Genomic DNA, 19,767 nt, shown 5'->3' with positions numbered 1-19,767 from the left:
GTAGAAACGCTTCGCTACACTCACATTAAGATTGTGTGATTGTTGCTCTTCATTTACTGTCAGAGTAACATTTCCTTGTCCAAAAGTCACCACTGTAAAGGTAGCCTGCTGTTTTTGTATTTCATACAGTTTACAGTGTAATTAAAAAGTGTTTGTTGTTCCAAACCTGAGTGACTCTTTCTTCTTTATAAGATAAAATAAGAGAGTGAGGAGCAGTCAGTGTTGGGGGTAACGCATTACAAGTAATGCAAGTTACGTCAGATTACTTTTCCAAAATAAGTAGCTAGTAAATTAATGCATTATTTTTTTAATTTGCAAGAAAATATCCAAGTTTCTTTTTCAAATAAGTAATGAATAAGTGATTAATGGAATTTTTGACCCATTTTAAATAATTTCATTTTGCCATTTCTTTCCCTACAAGTAAACACAAAGATGTGCATAACATTTGTTTAACTTATTTTCTTAATAAAAAAAGAAAAAGAGAGAGGTCAGAGTGGACAGAGGGGAAAATGAACAGGGTGGACAGGACATGACAGGGTGGATATCACACCACTGAACAATAGTATATGTCAACATATTGCCTAATACAAGTAGCATATCAATCACTACAACAGATAAATGGTTCTGTATATAAAATGTATAGGATTTAAGTCCTATTATCACATTTAAGTAAGTTGTTCTTATACATCCAAAATTCTGGAATGAAACTCTAGATTGGTGCAGTCTGATAGGTAAAACTCAATCTTACATAATGACATCAATATCACATGGCTCAGTTGATTAGTTCTTTTTGTATCAGCAGCCAATGAGCTTGCTGCTCAGCATTCAAATATTTGGCTAGTGCTTGCTGTAGCAGTTGCAGTGTGCTTCAGAAACCCTCCACCTTCCCCAGCTCCACCTGTATAGATCATTATGGTTTTTCCACTGTACAAACTGTATTTTTTACCCCCTTACACTAACCCTACATCCAAACCTTCCCCTCACACAAAACTACAGTTATTTTCAAAATATGTAATTCTTTATGTTATAAGTTTTTTCCTCATGGGGACCAAATAAATGATCAAAATGGACTGTTATTACTATACTTGTGGAAACATTTGGCCCTCATAATGCAGGGAATACCAGTACACACACAACACATAGACACACACATTGTAATGGCAAAATCAAGATAATTTGATTACAGTTTCTACCTAATCAAGAAAGCTGACACATCTAACACTTTCTTTTTTTCTTCCTTCCTTTATGTCCTTTCTCCATCTTTCCTCCTTTTTTATTAAGGTACATCTGTCTTCTTTCAGGGTCTGCATCATGACGAGCCCTGTAGCGTTACTGCCTTTCTGCAGCAGACAACAGTGCCTTTTTCTGACAAATACATGCATAGCATTTAAGGAACTCTTTCTTTTAAATGCATAATAAATTAATTATAAGTACCAAAACATGTTTTAAACACCAATTTATCTAATTTTTACATCCACTGTTACAATATGTCCACCCTGTTACAGTGCAAAACAGTAACAGGAGGGACATTTTATGCTTAAGTCAGCCATTGCTACTTATCTGATGAACAGCAAGCTAGTGCGCAGTGATCACTGAGGGAGATTTTAAACCTGTTTATTAACCATATTTTCAAAATGACAAAAAATTATCAGTTTCTACTATAAATAAGCATAACAGTGAGGACATGTTATGCTTTACCACATCAGTGAATCATTCTAAAACACTGTAAAAATTGTGAATTAAGGGTTGTTACTTTGCTTCTTGTAGATACTTCCCGAGAGTCATGTTATTAGAGAAACATCCAAGGGCTGTGTTCAGATGGACTTTTCATCAGAGTAACAGGGGGGACATTCAATTCAGGGACACAACATGTTTTAAAGACTTTAAGCATTAAAAATTTATAAATAACAAAAATATATTTTGTTGAGGAATATTATAAATAAGAATACACAACAATATTGGAATTTGGAATTTGTTTGATTTTTATTGCTTATATTTGTGGCTTATGCAAGCTTACTGGGGGCATGGCAGTTTAGCCTACTTGCACTAAAATAAGATTATTTTTAATTCATTAATTTTGGGTACATATTTATTGTGTTCTGTGGTAGAGGGGCAGTAACTTTGTAAGATGCGAATAGCACATTCAGAAACAAGAATAGCCCATTTGTACACAAAATATACCACATTATGTCATGCGGACTCAAATGGCACCAAATGCTAGAATGACCCCTTAATGTATTTAATCCCATTTGCTGCTGACCTTCAATGATCCAATTCAGCCATACTAATAAGCAAAAATTACTTCGAATTTACATTTCCTTCAGTCGAGGCCTATTCATTTCATTTTTGGTGTGAAAGTGCTTTAACATTTGCTAAAAAATAACTTATTTTAAAAACAAGCAAGCAACCCAGTTGAGAATGAGTAACGCAAAAGTAATGCAATTAATTACTTTCCATAAAAAGCCATTTAAGTAACGCAATTAGTTACTTTGACACAATGTTGTAATGCATTACTTTTAAAAGTGATTTACCCAGCTCCAGTGAGGAGTCATGAGAGACAGGTATCCACCTGCTCAGAGGTATTGTTTCATATCTGGCCATGCTGTTTTACTTATAAAGTGCCGTACTGTCTGATAAATATCGGAGTTTAAAGCCTTCAAAGCTTATAAACCTTTTGCAAAGAGTCTTATTGCTGTCTGGATGTTGTACTAGAGCCAGACACTAGAGGGCAGAAGAATCAGTCAAATGAGCTGAACCCGTCAGAACCACAGCCTGAACGCGTCGCGTGTATGTGAACTTGTCAGCCGAGCATGATTAATGGTGTTTCGGCTCTATTTTTGTGGTTCATTAAGCAGTTTCTCAGTTCTATAAAGTGCGCCGATCTTCAGTTTCTGTCGTGTTCATCTGTACCGCTGTCTGTGAGCAGAATGCTGCTGTCAGAAGCGCTGCTGGACATCTGGACGCCCCGCTGACTGAGTTTATGTGGTCAGACCTCACCGTCACAAACAGCAGCTCTGTGGAGATCTTTCTCAGCTGTTCTCAAACAATGTAACGTTCTGTAAGCATCTATTTACATGAAAAATATGTATAGATGAATATTACTCAATATGACCTGTTGATTACGCAATGAAATGTGGATTACTATAAATGATAGTAAATATTTTTATATATATAATATATATTAACATATAATAATATAGAACTTTTAATAATATATACAGAAATACAGAAAATATTTGTTAAAATAATATATTTAAGTGTGAAGTACTTCTAAAAGTAGTACTTTACACATGCTTTAGAATGTTAGTTCACACAAGTGTACTTTTTTAAAGCACAACAAAAGATTAAAACTAACTAATGATTTAAAAAGTACTTCAGAGTATAACTTTCTTGACATTACTACAAAGTGTGCTTTTTAAAAGTGCACTTGTGTTAACAAGAAACAGTCATGAAAGTGTGTCTATTTTAGTACACTACAAATGCACATTCAGTACAGTTAAGTGCACTTCTTTTTCAGAAGGGTTCAGGTGGTTTTATTTGTGTGATATTTTAAAAACAAATGCCTCTTTCTTATGTGTTGAAGTTCATTCAGTTAGACTGATGGTTCTCTCCGGAAACCACCTCACTTCCTCAATGATTCAGACGCTTGACACATTTCTTACTTCTAATGGCACAGTTAGTTCATTCTATGCTATTCCTCACACAGCAGCTTTACTAATGTTCAAAACCTCTAAGATTAAGGATTTGTGTGAAAATGATAATGACACAAAAAGTGATGTCACGGTGTTGTGTAGACGTACTTTCCCGTACATGTCTCCACCCGTAACACAGACGGCAGGAGAGATTAAAGCTCACGAGTGCTGCAGAATCATCTGTCCTTCACTGATACTCTATCTAACAGAGACCAGCAGAAACTTCATCTGTTCTCGCCAAACATAATCTGTCATCACTGGAGGAACGAGGCTGGTCTACACAAACCACAGCTGAACATCAGTATTCACAAAAACACAAATCATTTATTTTATGTTGATTAGTGGTCAAACAGTGACAGCATGAAGTGTGCCATTATAATGAGAGTCCAAACAGCTGATAAAAACATCACAATGTAATCCACACCACTTCAGTCCATCAATTAACATCTTGTGAAGCCAAAATCTGTTTGTAAAAAACAAATCCATCAAGATTTTCCTGACTTCTTAAATCCGTAATCCATAATAACGCTTCCTCCAGTGAAAAAGTCCATCTCCTGTTGTCTCTCACATCAAAATCCACCCACATGTTTGTTTAGAACTGTTTTGGCTGGCTTGTAAACATTGCCTGATCTGTGCAGATTTTTCTCCTGATTCAGACCACTTTTTCACCAGAGGAAGCGTTATTATAGATTATTACATACACAGAAACACACAAACACATTTAATTTGTCAACAAAGAGTGTCACAAGTCTCATGTAACAGTCAGTTATTTAATTTTATAGTACAAATATGTGCAGTACAGAATCATTTCACTAGTTCATTTTTTATGTCAAATACAAAAGCAAGAGATCAATTGAATATTGCAGGAGTCATTACAGTACTTTGATTGATATCACAAAAAATACTGATTCAAAACATGTCAAACTTAATTCATGCACACAAAGAAAACCGGACAGGCAACATCCTGAAATAAATACACCTTGATGGAAAACTGTTTGTTTGTAAGTCCTGATCAAATTTGACATGGTATCACACAACTGTGCTTTACACACACATTTACCATTAAATGCAAGAGCTATTAAATCACGAAGCAAAAAAGAAATGGGTCTATCCGCTTTGCATGTTCTTATAATTAATCCCAAATGTTTTCTTTTTTCTTTTAAAATTACACTGGTGCTGCAATTAACTAATATTCAAATGTTGATGACATTCTTAAAATGTCAGTAGTTTATCAGGACAAAAACACTTTTAGCAATTACTTCCTTTCCAAGCAACTTCCCCTATTAAATCTCAGTTCTGCAGAATTAAGAAGTGAAGATGAGACAGAAAAAGAGTACAAACTCAACTGTACAGTCAAATTCAGTGCTTTTGCATGCAATATAAAAATATTCAAGCACAAATGCATCTTTTCAGCATCGTGTAAACACTAGAGAGTGACTGAAATCATAATTAACAGAACTGATAATGTGACTGGAGCTTGTCTCTTCCAGCATGTAAAATCAGGACTGCATTTGTCCTTTACATTGTGCATCTGATCTGAAAGACTGAGGCACAATATGTGTTTAATCCTACAAATATTGGATTATGCATTCGGAGTCAGCGTGTAAACATACATCTTCTGTGTTTGCAGTCTAACGGACGGAGCCCCAGCTGAAGGTCCCGATGGAGATGAGTGTCTGACAGGCTCCAGACGACAGCCACACCGTCTCCATCAGACTGAAGTGAAGGAAGCCCAGAGCGAAGCCGCACGCCATGTCCGTCAGGTGGTGTTGGCCCAGCAGAACGCGTGACAGGCCCACAAGGACGGCCCACAGCACCAGCAGGACCCGCAGCGGGGCGGCCAGAACCAGATGGGACAAGAGGAACTTGGACACCATGGCTGCTCTGCTGGCGTGTGCAGCCGGGAACGAGTACGTGTCCAGAGCCACACAGTCCAGAAAGCCGGGACTTATGTCCCATGGTCCTTTGCGCCTGACCAGTTTCTGAACCCCGGCCACAGTCAGGACATCAAGAATCAGCGCTGAAAGAGAGGTAAAATAAATGATAGAGAGGAGTTGAGTGTGTCTCCAATTTAGACCTACAGAACGTCTATAAAAACACTGAAATACACACAGCAGCACATATGTGATGTTCTTCATGAGTAACAACACAAAATCATCATCACATGTACACCATGCACAAAAACAGCAATTTCTTGACCAAAATTTCCATGCCATTTCCATAACATTTGAAGTTTTAATTCATTTCCAGGATTTTTCCATTTCCAGGAAGGGACATTTCGATTTTATGTTGCATAAGACTGTAGACCCTTGTGAAAAAGAGAACTTTTTAAAAATGAACTGAATGTGAACATAAGTGTAACTAAAAATTAAACCATTAAAAAACATTTTTGTTAATTGAAATAAACGTCAACTAAAATATTAAAAAAGTATTAAAAAGTAAACTTTTTTTTTTTTTAATCTCAGCTTTTTGCCAAGGCTGCATCTTGTTTTCATTTAGTTTAACTTGATGTACTAAAATAAACTAATACTGAAATGATTAAAACCTATATAGACATATTTTTAAAAAGATAGAAAAACTATTAAAAATGTCAAAACACAGCAAAATTTACTAAAACTGAAATAAATAAGAAAAAATATAAAAATTAAATTCAAAATATGAATAAAAACTATAACACTGCCCTGCATCATATTTGGTGAAATCCAATAATCGCTTCAAACTAATTTTGGCTGCTGGTTCCAAAAAAACAGTATCTGGTTTGCTCAAGAACGTCACACTTTCTCACTAAATGTTTTGCATTTTGTAACATTTTTGCATTTGATATCCATCAGGGTGAAGAAGCCTTGTATTCTCCATTAATCAGCAGACAAACATCACAAACACATGATTCCTGTTTTCCTCGGAGCCAGATTACAACCGTTTGATCAATTCTCAGACCATTTTGACATGTATGACATTACTTGATGCGTAGTCCTGATTTTATATATACTTAAATATAATAATATATATAATAATAATATATATATATATAAATATTATATAAAAAAATTCTTATTTTGTGAAACAACTTGATATAAAAACTTCATAACGTCATATTCAAATCAGGTAATATTAGGCCTTTTTTCAAAATGCAGTGCTGTGTAATAGTATCAGAGTCCTAAAATAAGACTGGCAGAGTGTCTCACCTATCAGCAGGTTGATAAGGACCTCTTGTCCAGCCAGGGTGTTACCCTGAGTGAGACACACCAGAGTCCCACAGATCCATGTGATGCCGTGACCCGTCAGAGCCAGCAGAGTGACGGCCGAGCGCATGCTGCCCCATGAGGATGTGGTGTGGACGCACACGCCCAGACGCTTGGACAGACAGATGTCGATGGCCAGCAGTGAGTTGATGGCGATGCCTCTGAAGGACGGGTTGAGCAGCATGCAGTCTTCATCCGGCAGCCTGGTCGCCTCTCTGCGCTCCTTCATGCTCTCACCCGGGTCTGGCAGGTTCTCGCTCTGCTGGTTCTGCTGGGACCTGGACTGGCCGGATCTTCTCCACGCTCTGTTGTTTCGCGGCGGGACGTTCAGGGACAGAAACTCGGGCCAGCCCATAACGCTGCTGCTGCCACTGCGATCCTTCGCTCTGGAGCGACTCGGGTTCAAAGGCATTGTGTGGTTTAATCGTAAAGCAGGATGAGAAACTAATGTGAGCTTCAGATGTAGGTTTAAAGTAGGCTGTGAAAACAGTGTCAGATATATTTAGACATGCAAAAGTGTATGTGTGTGTGGATATCTAACTGCATTTTGCTTGCTCATTTAGGTTTATAAATGGGCAGTTGTTCACAAATAGGCTTGATTTTCTTTTTTTCTTTTTTGCAACATCATGATTTTAGGTGACAGTTTATTTTGATGACCACTTACAGCAATGCATTATTCATTTTACACCATTTTTTTTTTCAGTTTAGATCACTTTTTTTCTTCCATGATTCAATTAAAGGGATACTCCACCCCAAAATGAAAATTTTGTCATTAATCACTTACCCCCATGTCGTTCCAAACCCGTAAAAGCTTCGTTCTTCTTTGGAACACAATTTAAGATATTTTGGAGGAACACCTGGAGGCTTGTAACTGTCCCATTGACTGCCAAATAAATAACAGGGTCAAGGTCCATAAAAGGTATGAAAGTCATCATTAGAATACTCCATCTGCCATCAGACGTGCAATCTGGGTTATATGAAGCGACGGGAACACTTTTTGTAAGCAAAGAAATAAAAAATAATGACTTTATTCAATAATTCCTTTGTCAACAGTCTCCTCTGTGTCTGTGTAGGAATACTATTATGGTAAAGGTGTGCTTTTTTAATATTAATTACGTACAAGAACGAACGCCCTACTGATTGGCTGCAAGGCAGAGATCTGACGAATGAAGGTTTGGCTCATGAATATTAATTTCATCACGTGGGACAGGACGCTTCAATAAGACCAGCGTAACCTTACATGGCTCTAAATATTAATAAGCTCTGTCGGAATCGCAGCCGTGGCGTTCTCCAAGGTGCTTAAACGGACCTATTTTTATACATTCTATGAAACGGACGCGCACTTTTATCATCTTTCTGACGCGAATGTTTAGAATCAGCGTTTTCCATGTTAGTCGGCAATTTCCATCTGAAACATTTGATGCTGCCTGAAACCCCTTCAAAATATATGTCCAGTGTTGGGGAGTAACTAGTTACATGTGTCTCTCCATGTCACCGTATGCTCTTCTGTGTCATCCGTGCCACAAGGATGCTCTGTTTCTATGTGTATTTAGCTTTGATTTGAAATAAAACAGCGCATCCTTGTGGCACGGATGGAGAGACACAGAGGAGACCGCTGACAAAGGAATTATTGAATAAAGTCGTTATTTTTGTTTTCTTCGCTTACAAAAACTGTTCCCATCACTTCATATAACCCAGATTGCACGTCTGATGACAGATGGAGTATTCTGACGAAGACTTTCATACCTTTTATGGACCTTGACACTGCTATTTACTTGGCAGTCTATGGGACAGTCACAAGTCTCCAGGTTTTCATCCAAAATATCTTAAATTGTGTTCTGAAGACGAACAGAGCTTTTACCGGTTTGGAAAGATATGGGGGTAAGTGATTAATGACAAAATTTTCATTTTGGGGTGGAGTATCCCTTTAACTGGCCTTGTGACCAACCACAAAAAATCCACAAAAATCTGATGTAGTCTCTCAATTAATATGACCTCAGGGAAACTACTTGCACAACATAAATGTAAAAATTATATAGAAATTAAATAATGTTTATCAGCAAGATCTCTCTATTTTGTGAGGATTCTTCTGTCTCAGACTTCTGTCTTATAGGCAAGCGAGGCAACAAAGCAGCTGATTCAACTTTTGGAGGGATCCATTCACTTGTTTGGTTCCTGAATAAATCAGTGTTTTTGAATATAATGGCAAAGTGAATAATTCGACAAATCATAAAGACAATCACCTTTTGCCCCCTACTGGTTTAACCTGCGGAAAAAGTCACTGACAATAAGAAAATGTCACATCTCAAGGTATTTTGATTCACGCTTTCCAGCAGCTATAATTATGTCTGTCGTATATTGATTAGTAAAATTAGAAATGTTGTGAGTCATCTCAGAATTCAATAACTGGCAACACAATATATAGTATAGATTTGTTTGCATAAATTCATGTCAGTTTTCACATTTTACTGAAAAATGACACACAGAAATACGTTTATTTAGCTATCTTAGCTATCATTCCACAGACTTCTATTGTTTTATATACAGCTAACGTTAGCTATTAATACTACAACTAAACCCACACCTTAGCCCTAAAAAACCTTCTGCATTTTTACAACTTCTAAAAATACTTTATTTACCCGATTTTTAAATAGTTTTTACAAATGAGAACATCCCAGAAAGGCGGTTTTGACAGATTTATCTTTAATCCTAAACCACATGTGAAGCATCATCTGGCCTACCTCAGATCAATCGCGGCTGGAGAAGATCAGCTCTGTTATGATCCCGCTCACAACCGCCGCGGTCCACAGACGGAGTTCCGATCAATTCACAAGCACAGATAGCTGTAAGACACCTTGGTTTTTGAAAACATGTCCACTGTTTTAGTAAGCATCCATCGCGGTCCGCTCCATAACAAAATTAGGAATACTACTATGGTAAAGGTGTGCTTTTTGAATATTAATTACGTACAAGAACGAACGCCCTACTGATTGGCTGCAAGGCAGAGAGCTGACGAATGAAGGTTTGGCTCATGAATATTAATTTAATCACGTGGGACGAGACGCTTCAATAAGAGCAGCGTAACCTTACATGTCTCTAAATATTAATAAGCTCTGTCGGAATCGCAGCCGTGGCGTTCTCCAAGGTGCTTAAACGAACGCGCACTTTTATCATCTTTCTGACGCGAATGTTTAAAATCAGCATTTTCCATGTTAGTTGGCAATTTCTGAAACATTTGATTCTGCCTGAAACCTCTTCAAAATATATGGCTATATCCAGTGTTGGGGAGTAACTAGTTACATGTAACGGAATTACGTAATTTAATTACAAAATAAATGTAATTGTAACATACAGATGTAATCGATTTCTCTCATAAATTGCACTGACTGCTCTAAATTATGAAACACCAATTTTTAAGGAGTTTAGGACACAGAACAGGACACATGTTTATTCAGTAACTGTTTTTTTTCTTTTTTTGGGTTTCTGTATATGTTTTATTTTTTAAGATGAACTGTTCAGATCATGCCAGTGTTTCATAGCTATGCAAAGATTTGATTTCCAAGGCAGTATCCTAGCTATTAAATTGTATCTTGTTATGATTTTAAATCTGTATTTAACCTCAAGAAGATCTCAAAGTAAAAAAGGTGCTAAAGCCTGATATTGTGGTGGCTGTGCTTTAAATTTAATTATTATAATCTTTATTAAACCTATTACATTTCCAAAGTAACCTTCCCAACACTGGATATATCACATCGTTTCGCCCAACAAACTGCACGCGCACCTCTCTCAGCAGAACTACACGCCCCATAATGCGCGCTCTGTGGAGCGGAAGTGACGCCACGGGCGCTCGCAGTAGAGCAGCTGCGGCTGATGCGGTGACGCGCACAGTGCTGCGGGACGGAGGCTGAGCGCAGCGGCGGCGCGAGGATGAGGATGGATTATAACTGATGAAGAGAGACGCGCAATGATGGGCTGTTCATCACAATATGTGTGTTCGTGACAGCCGGACTGTTTTATAGACCTCTCATGTTCATTCATGTGGGCTGGTGAAGTTCACCTGATGCTGAGACGGATCGTTCACTCATAAGTGCACAAGAAAGTGAGCTTCCTCCAACTGAACCTCAAGGACAAACTCACGGGATGTAAATATTAATTGCAAAAAAATCACTTTTCCAGCGTTACTTTTGATACCCAAACCGTCTATAGCAATTTTGCGCGCTTGTAGTTGAAGATATATTTTTTTTTTTGCGTACAGAATGCCAGCAGTATTCTGAGCGGATGGATTTAACCTATTTATTTTAATCTAAAAGCAATGTTGTGCGAGTTGTGACGCGGAAATCCCCGTTTGACGACGACTGGAGAACGTTATGTGTGAGCGGAGCGTTGTAACGGTCCGCCAATGACGGAAAGTTGACGAACATTGTTTTTATTTACTTACTTTTGTTTTCTTTTATTATTCAACAGAATAACGTGATGCTTTTGTTAATAATAAATGCTTTTTCTAGTCCTGACGCGACACCGCGACGCCTCGTTTAGTGTTTTCTGAGAGACAGCGTCTGGTGTGCGTTCCTCTGAGGGTTAGTGGGTAGTGTGCGTTATTTTGAGGGACACAGTGGGTATAGTGTGCGTTCTTCTGAGGGTCAGCGTGTGTAGTGTGTGTTCTTCTTAAGGTTGATGTTCTGCTGGCCGCTCGTGCTGCTTGTGATGGGCTGTATTCAGAGCATCAGATGCAAACCCAAGAGTTTCCGGGACAGCATCGTGGTTCTGGAGGTGAACTCCTCCATCGACTCGAACCCCACCAGCATCGACGAGTCCTCTGGCGTGGTGCTGCGCTACCGTACGCCGCATTTCCGCGCGTCTGCCCGGGTCCTGGTGCCGCCGGTGGCCGGTAAAGAGAGCTGGACGGTCGGCTGGATTCAGGCGTGCAACCACATGGAGTTTTACAACAAATACGGATCCAAAGGGATGTAAGTGTATCTGACGCTCAACACAAAGGCTTCACATCACACCCTCTGCCTTTTAAAGCTCAACGTGACATGAATTTATGCATGTATTGTACTGGACTGTATGTATTTATACATTTATGTTTATAATGACAGAAATAGGGATAATAACAATTTACTACATGTGTACTGCAGAAAAAACAGCTGTAGCCACTTTTAGCTGAAGCTTTGTTTGCCATAGTAAATGTTTTAGTTAAGAGAAATGACAAAAAATACATGTTTTATTGTTCATGTAACACATTACATGCTCTTGCTATACTAACAACAGTAAATAACGCATAATGGCATGCAACTAACCCTAAACCAAACCCTAAGTGTATAATTGTACTTCAGTACTTAATTATATAATTTCACTGAACAAGGACAGTGTTACCAGAAATGATATTAACAATAACACAGTTTATTTTCAGTAATTACACAGTCAGAAAGCGTCCTGTCTTCAGATGTTCAGGATTATTTGTGTATTGCACATGCTCTTGCACAAATTGCACCTATTTAGATGAACATCATTTGAGAAGCTCAAATATGTAGAACACAATCTAAAGTCTCAGTGTCTAAACGTTAGTCAGACACATGTGCATGTAGGATAATCTTAAACTCGTCGTTTTGACCGTGTGCAGTGTAAAGCTCGATCATTTGATCATTTATGTGCTTGAGGTGACATTACATAGCCTGCATGCCGTTTGAGGTTTCACTTGTCCTACTTCCTGTTGAAGAGACTACACTTTGCCCTATTTCCTGTATGAAACAAAAAATAAACCCTTCGGTGTCTTATGATATCTGGAGACTGCACATGCTCAGCCTCCGCATATTCCTGGAAACAAGAGCACAGAAATGATCTTGCATTTAAAATAAATGATGGAACGACTGATTTTTAACTTGTGAAAGCAGCCGTTCAACATTAATACTTAATTTTTTAATCAGTAGTTCCGCTTCCTTTGTAAGTTGATGACATCATATCCTTTATAACAGGTCTTTGCATTTTACTTACAACTGCAAGAATGTATTTGAAAATAGCGTTTACTGCAGACGGTAAAGAGACATGCAGACTTTTACTGCAGATATCAGCATTGGGACAGTTTGCTCTGCAATTTTCCAGTTGTTCCTATTGCAATATAAAAAATTATAAGCTGTAAAAAAAAAAACAAAGGTTATTGGAGTAGACAATTGTACAGGAAAATACCATTCCAGTCTTTACCCTTCAAAATTTTGGTAATTATTTGTGAAATTTACTAGCAATTTCTGAGCAAAAATTGTTTCTACACTAGGACATTTCAGCAAACCCGAGTCCAAAGGATCTTTCAAGCACACTCAGAGAATTGCGTGGTAATGCTCTCGATTGATATTTCAGCTGCTGTTCTGGCCTGATAACGCTGGTCCTATCGAACATTTACACACTCAGGAAACAAGAAAACATTTCCATATCAAGTATTTTTTGAGTCACATTCTCTCTTAACCATCTGAAGTGCGTCTGTTCTGCTCATAACGCATGATTATATGAATGTCGGCAACATTAAGCTTTTATTCCAGATTATACATATATATATATATATATATATATATATATATATATATATATATATATATATATATATATATATCTATATATATATATATCTATAAATATATGTAAATGAGGCATTGTCTCATGAAATATGCACTAATTTGCATAATTTCCAAAACATACATTTTCATAATTGATCTCTTTTTTATCACTCTATAAATCAGAAAATACTGTCAACAGACAGAAAACAAATAAATTTTCACCATGTGTTTAGGAGTAAAATATTGTATAAATCAGCGTGAATGATATAGTAACAAACCCCTCAATAAAACCCTTCAGAATAAAGTTTGGTGTATGTAAGAGAAAAACTCCTTAAAGACATGGATTGAAGCTGAATTATGCAAAGAGATAAAGTGCAATAAAATAAAGACTTGTGTATTTTGGATGTTTTCTTTCGACTAGCCTGAAAGAATACATGATTTGGACGTGTTTTTGCCTTAAATGGTTGATTTTCAGAGGTGAACTGAAAGATGCAGGTTTGTATTGTTTGAGATGTTTCCTGTCATGCATTGAGCTGAACTGATGGTGGTTTGAGATGGAAACCACGTGTTACTCAACAGTGGTTCTTTCCATTGGTGTTAAAGTGCATCGTTTCATTCCAGAGAACATCAGTTGATGTGTCAGAGATCAATCTGATGTTGTCAGTAAATCGTCCTGTTAACATAAATTTGCCTACATCTAACATACTTATAAGGCTGTGTAAAATACCAACAGTTATGTATGATTATTAACTACATAATTGTAACCCATCATAGTAAGTTTGAGATTCATATACATGTATTTCAAGTAGATAACTGAGTAAACATTTATGTTTTGATCTTTACAAGCCATAGAATGAAAAGCTGATGCATGAAAACATGCAAATTGAGTGATATTCCAATGAAACATAAAAGCTTTACACACCAAACAAATGTATCATTCAATAAAAGTTGAGTATACTGGTTATTATATTCATTATATTAAAGCTTTTGAGGACATGTAAACACAATAAACCTTTCCAAAAAACCCAACCATATCTCACCATTAGACATTACTTAATATGAATATTGAGCAGTTTTTCATGAGGGCATTTGGGTGCATACAGCATAAACACACACACTCACTCACACTCACATACTCGAAAGGGTTTCTATTCTTATTCTCCTGATGATAATCAAAGGCCCTCGTGTGTTGATGTCATGTGGTTCTTTCCCATGATGCTCTGCTGCTGAGGCGTGAGTTCTGGGAGAAAGGTCACGGTTTTCCTGCATCAGGGAATCGATAGGCCGACAGCTCTGCGGTTTGTCCCGCCGTCACCTGCGTCTGTGCTGATTCTGCTGTACGGTGAAGGTCATTGAGAGCGGCTGTGCTCTCAGCATCGCTGCCTTCACTGCTTAAAGGCGCAGATCACACCAATCAGACATCTGTGATCATTAGCTCACCGCCATGACACTTTAGATACGTGTGATTGTCACTCGTTTGTAAAACATGCAAGAAGATGTTTAGCAGAATGTTCACGCTGCTCTTTTTCACAAAGCATGAATTCTGCTAAGTTCAAAAACTGCTGAACAAACACTGAAGATCATAAATGTAGTTCACATGACATGTCATATCATGCTTTGTGTGTGGAACACATGCACATTATGTCATTATTATTACTGAAGCCAAATCTCATCCAAACAGCCACATAACAGCCTTGGAACAAATGATGGAGTAAATGATGACAGAGCTTTCTTTTTTAGGTGAACTAATTATATACTAACTATACCCTTGTGAAAAAAGGAGTACACTGTAGCACACTTTTAAAAAGAGAACTTCCAAAAACAATACACTTAAGTGCTAAATGAATGTAATGTATTCAGGCACTTAAAGGGATACTCCATCCCAAAATGAAAATTTTGTCATTAATCACTTACCTCCATGTCGTTCCAAACCTGTAAAAGCTTCATTCGTCTTCGGAACACAATTTGAGATATTTTGGATGAAAACCGGTAGGCTTAAGATTGTCCCATAGACTGCCAAGTAAATAACAGTGTCAAGGTCCAGAAAAGTATGAAAAGCATCGTCAGAATAGTCCATCTGCCATCAGTGATTCAACCGTAACGTTATGAAACGACGAGAATACTTTTTTGTACACGAAGGAAACAAAAATAACATATATTTACTTTATTCAACAATTCCTCTCCTCTGTGTCTCTACAATTCAGCGTAGACCCATTTTGGCAATTCTGAGCTGTACGCAGACAGACCCACTTAAGTACGACTTAAGTACAGCTTTATGTGTAATTTCATAATTACTTCTGTAGACTTTAAGCATCAGAGCAACAAGCGTGCAGCCATCTTTAGAATTATCTTTGAACTTATGTTTTTTTTTTTTGTGGTAGCTCAATAGCATCGCTGTAGCAGAGTAATTATCTTGTGAAGTGGATTTACTTTTTGTAGAACAAATAAGTAACAAACGTTATCACGTGCATTGTAATGTTTGAAGCAGACGTCATAAATGTCAGCAGACTGGGAAGATAACAAGCAAGGTCCTGAAAAGGGGCGGAGATACATATGGATAAGCTATTGTCTTTGAAATATGGTTAAACTACTGTGAATGTACAGACAAGCATTTATGAAAACCTAAAACATACTTTAATTTCATTTTTATTTATGTATCCTGTGGAAGGCGTAGCACCAAGAAATGTTCGTCCAATCAGAATGTTTGGTCCGAACATTATGAGAGGCTTTCCTACCTGTGTGTCAACGTGTATTTGCATACCTCTGCGCACCCTGTTCGCGCAGACAGGATACGTCGTCAGCGCATTCACGTACGCTATGCAAACCGAGCGAGAACCTGACCTTCCTTCCTGGTATTGTAGTACTTTACTAACTGTACTGTAAAGTTTTCTCACCATGTGTGAATGACATGTGATGTATTGTAGTAATGTTGTCTCTGGGATGTGTGCGTATTTGCCTTCGGGGGGCGTGGCTTTGGAAGGCGATTTGCAGGGAGGGTGGGACGTTCGCTTTCAGTGCTATCAGGCTAAAGTTAGCATTTTCCAAGATCTCCTACTGCACCTGTATCGAGTAATATTAATGAACAATGTATACTTAAGATTAGGGTTAAGGTTTACTGTTATTACTATAGGAAGCACATGTAAGGTGTATAACAAGGACACTAACGTTAAGTCTTACATGTTTAAATTATATTAAATGTAATATTGACTAACAAACTATAGTTCAAACACTATTTGAATAAGTAAATTACAACTAAAACCATAAAACAAATTGTTAACTGAAATAAAATAAATGTAAAAATGTTTCGTTTAGTTTAAATTGATGTGCTAAACTAAAACTAAAACTGAAATAAAAAATGAAAAACTATTAAAAACAACAAAAACGAATAAATATGACAAAAACAACAAAATTACTAAGACTAACAAAAATGAACATGGAAGCAAAAAATAGAATCTAATTTGATCTCGACACTAAAACAACACTGTTTAAAATATATGTCAAAACTTTTAATTTTACATTATTATAATGTATACTTTTTAAAAGTTTCTAAAAGAAAAGTGCCTTTCTTTTAAGTGGTCTTTTATTTCATTATTATTATACTAAATGCAAATACAGATTGGTATAAATATAGCTTTCAGATTTGAAGTACACTACAAGTGCACATTCAATACAGTGGAGTGCACTTCATTTTCACGAGGGCAGAGATTTGCTGTGTGAGTCAGATGATGATACTGGTGGTCGCTGGAGCTGAAAGAGATGTGTGTGTTTGTTCTTTATCAAAGGTCTCTTTTGATGGACGCTCAGACTCACATCCCCATTCTATGTTTAACTTCCTCTAAGTGCTGGAATAAAAAGCATCTCTTGCCTTTGGCAACCAGTGTTCTGGTTTCTCTAGAGTCAATGCTCTTCATTCGACCCAAGTCCCTCGCGTTTTCACGCTCTCATCCTCCGGTGTCTCCTGCAGGTCCAGCTGGGAGCTGCCGGATCTCCGAGATGGAAAAATCCAAGCCATCAGCGACTCAGACGGCGTCAACTACCCCTGGTACGGCAACACCACCGAAACCTGCACCATCGTGGGTCCCACCAAGAAGGACACCAAGTTCACCGTCAGCATGAACGACAACTTCTACCCCAGCGTGACGTGGGGCGTCCCGGTGAGCGACAGCAATGTACCCATGCTCAGCAGCATCTGGAGGGACCAGAGCTTCACCACCTGGCTAGTGGCCATCAACCAAGTGTCGGGCGAAATCCTGGTGCTGCAGACGGTGCGATGGCGCATGCGTCTGCACATCGAGGTGGATCCCGACAAGCCGCTGGGACAGAGAGCCAAGCTGTGCGAGCCCATCGCTCAGGAGCAGCCGCAGGTGCTGGGGAAGAACGAAGCCATCCCGCCCAACGCCATGGTCAAACCCAATGCCAACGACGCTCAGGTGCTGATGTGGCGGCCGCGGACGGGCGAGCCAGTGGTGGTCATCCCTCCCAAACACTGAGACCAAAAGCGGTCGGGAAACACTGTGCTAAATGCCACTGCAAAAAGACAAAGTGGGAATATTACGTCTCAGACGGACCGAAAGAGCGTCGATTCACGCTGCCTTAAGTTTATTTTGTTTTTTTTGCTGAAGTTTTTTCTTATTAAGAATGATGTGATGTAGTAAATCTCGCATCATACTTGTTGTTAGTTTTTTTGCACTGGATGTGACCCAGTTAGTCGTGGTCTAACGGGACTGCGATGACCGCCACGCGCCCAACCAAATGAGGACAGTCATTATGCATTCAGTGTTTTCAGCAGGAGCTTCAGTGTTTTAGTTTTCTGTCAACCAGCCACTTCCAGTGTGTTTTACAAGAAAAAAATTATATCTTTTCTACTAAATGCGAGTTTGCTGTGTAAGTCAGTGTCAAGACGTCATGGCCAATCCATACAGCGAATACGCAAACAATCCGTTCTCCTGGTGTTTGAATGAGATGCGTGTGAAAGGCTGCATCTGCTCTCGTCATCGATCTGCTCCTCAAATCAAACTCCATCAGCAGAAGCTAAAGGGAGAAACGTGTTGTTCCCGAATGAATGCGCTTAGAAACTCATGTCCAGGCCACAATTCCGTACAAGAACTAGACAATATTTTTAAGGCAGTACTACAGATATGATCATAATGTACCTCAAAAGTTGGAAGTAATTTCAGTTTTTGAAAGAAGTCTTCTGTTCAACAAGGCTGCATTTATTTGATGCCGTAAAACAGTGAAGTATTATTAAAATTTAGAATGACTTTTTTCTATGTGAAAATATTGTAAAATACTTTCTTTTTTATGGAAAGTGTGATACACTTTCAATAAAAAAAGAAATGAATACATTTATTCAGTAAAAAAAGATTTCTATTTCAAATAAATGCTGTTCTTTTGAACTTCCTATTCATCTGTGTATATCTTCATATTTCACTGTTTTTACTGTATTTTTCAAATAAAAGTAGCCTTGGTGAGCAGAAGACACTTCTTTCAAAAACATTAAAAAATCTCAATATATTCCGAACTTTTGACCAGTAGTGTGTAAATACTTAAGCATTTTTATAATATATTTTTTTGCATTGCAGTGTTGAAAATTTCACGAGGAATCTGCTTGATATTCATGAAAATGACAATTAAGCACAATTTTGATCCATTCTGCAACTCAAGACAAAATGCACTTCAGCGCTTCCTGATGCCATGTGTTATTGACCCATTGAAGGCCTTATTGCACTGAGATGTGATTGTGTTGATGGACAGATAAGTGTTGATGATGTGACTCAGTCCAGCTGCAGTCAAACGCTGACCAGCATTTATATGCACACCCGGATCCAGCGGCATCACAGACATTGAGCTTTACGTCCATCTTCATCCATGCCCGACTGCTCAGTCCACGCAATACAATCAGTTCCGAGACCGTCATGTGTGTTTCATTTCATCAATCGCTTTTGGATGATTGAGTCAATCTTGTGTGTTTGATCTGTTCACATGACGTGAGTCTGCAGGTGTGTGTTTGGATGCTTATACACAACATGACTAAAGAATTTTAGTTCAGATTTCTGATATTTGTACTTCCAGCAGAGTTTTATTCATCATCAGATCAAATACATTCACTATTAAATGTTTGTGTTAATGTCAAGACTCCTCATTCACACACGATTCCTGCTGTTTGCCTTGGAACACTGTATGACATACAATATGACATCTGACAGACAATAATTCCTTCAATCATTTAGTTTTGGATATGAAATAGTAACACTGAATCCCTTCAGCTCCATTAGCAGCACATAT

The 19,767-nt window shown here is 38.0% G+C and overlaps 2 protein-coding genes across 4 annotated transcripts; one reads left to right on the top strand and one right to left on the bottom strand.

Annotated features, from left to right (window-relative positions):
- Positions 1-4,293: 4,293 nt before the first annotated feature.
- LOC109097678 (inactive phospholipid phosphatase 7) lies at positions 4,294-9,885 on the bottom strand. Of its 3 annotated transcripts, none has more exons than XM_042723082.1 (3): positions 9,676-9,885; positions 6,878-7,329; positions 4,294-5,712 (listed from the first exon to the last, which is right to left on the bottom strand). In XM_042723082.1, exons 2-3 carry the CDS (start codon positions 7,287-7,289, stop codon positions 5,324-5,326), a joined length of 801 nt encoding a protein of 266 aa, XP_042579016.1. In that variant the 5' UTR covers positions 7,290-7,329; positions 9,676-9,885; the 3' UTR covers positions 4,294-5,323. The 3 variants fall into 3 exon arrangements, with proteins under 3 accessions (XP_042579016.1, XP_042579014.1, XP_042579015.1); XM_042723080.1 differs by having other exon boundaries at positions 6,878-7,412; positions 9,676-9,884; XM_042723081.1 differs by lacking the exon at positions 9,676-9,885 and having other exon boundaries at positions 6,878-7,730.
- A 916-nt stretch (positions 9,886-10,801) lies between these two features.
- fam78ab (family with sequence similarity 78 member Ab) lies at positions 10,802-18,087 on the top strand. The gene is made up of 2 exons (XM_042723079.1): positions 10,802-11,901; positions 17,447-18,087. The coding sequence occupies exons 1-2, from the start codon at positions 11,609-11,611 to the stop codon at positions 17,970-17,972; spliced, it is 819 nt and encodes a 272-aa protein (XP_042579013.1). The 5' UTR covers positions 10,802-11,608; the 3' UTR covers positions 17,973-18,087.
- The last annotated feature ends 1,680 nt before the right edge of the window (positions 18,088-19,767 follow it).

Source organism: Cyprinus carpio, chromosome B5, assembly GCF_018340385.1.
Source record: "Cyprinus carpio isolate SPL01 chromosome B5, ASM1834038v1, whole genome shotgun sequence".
Taxonomy (NCBI): Eukaryota; Metazoa; Chordata; class Actinopteri; order Cypriniformes; family Cyprinidae; genus Cyprinus; species Cyprinus carpio.
This window is presented reverse-complemented; position numbering and strand designations above follow the sequence as displayed.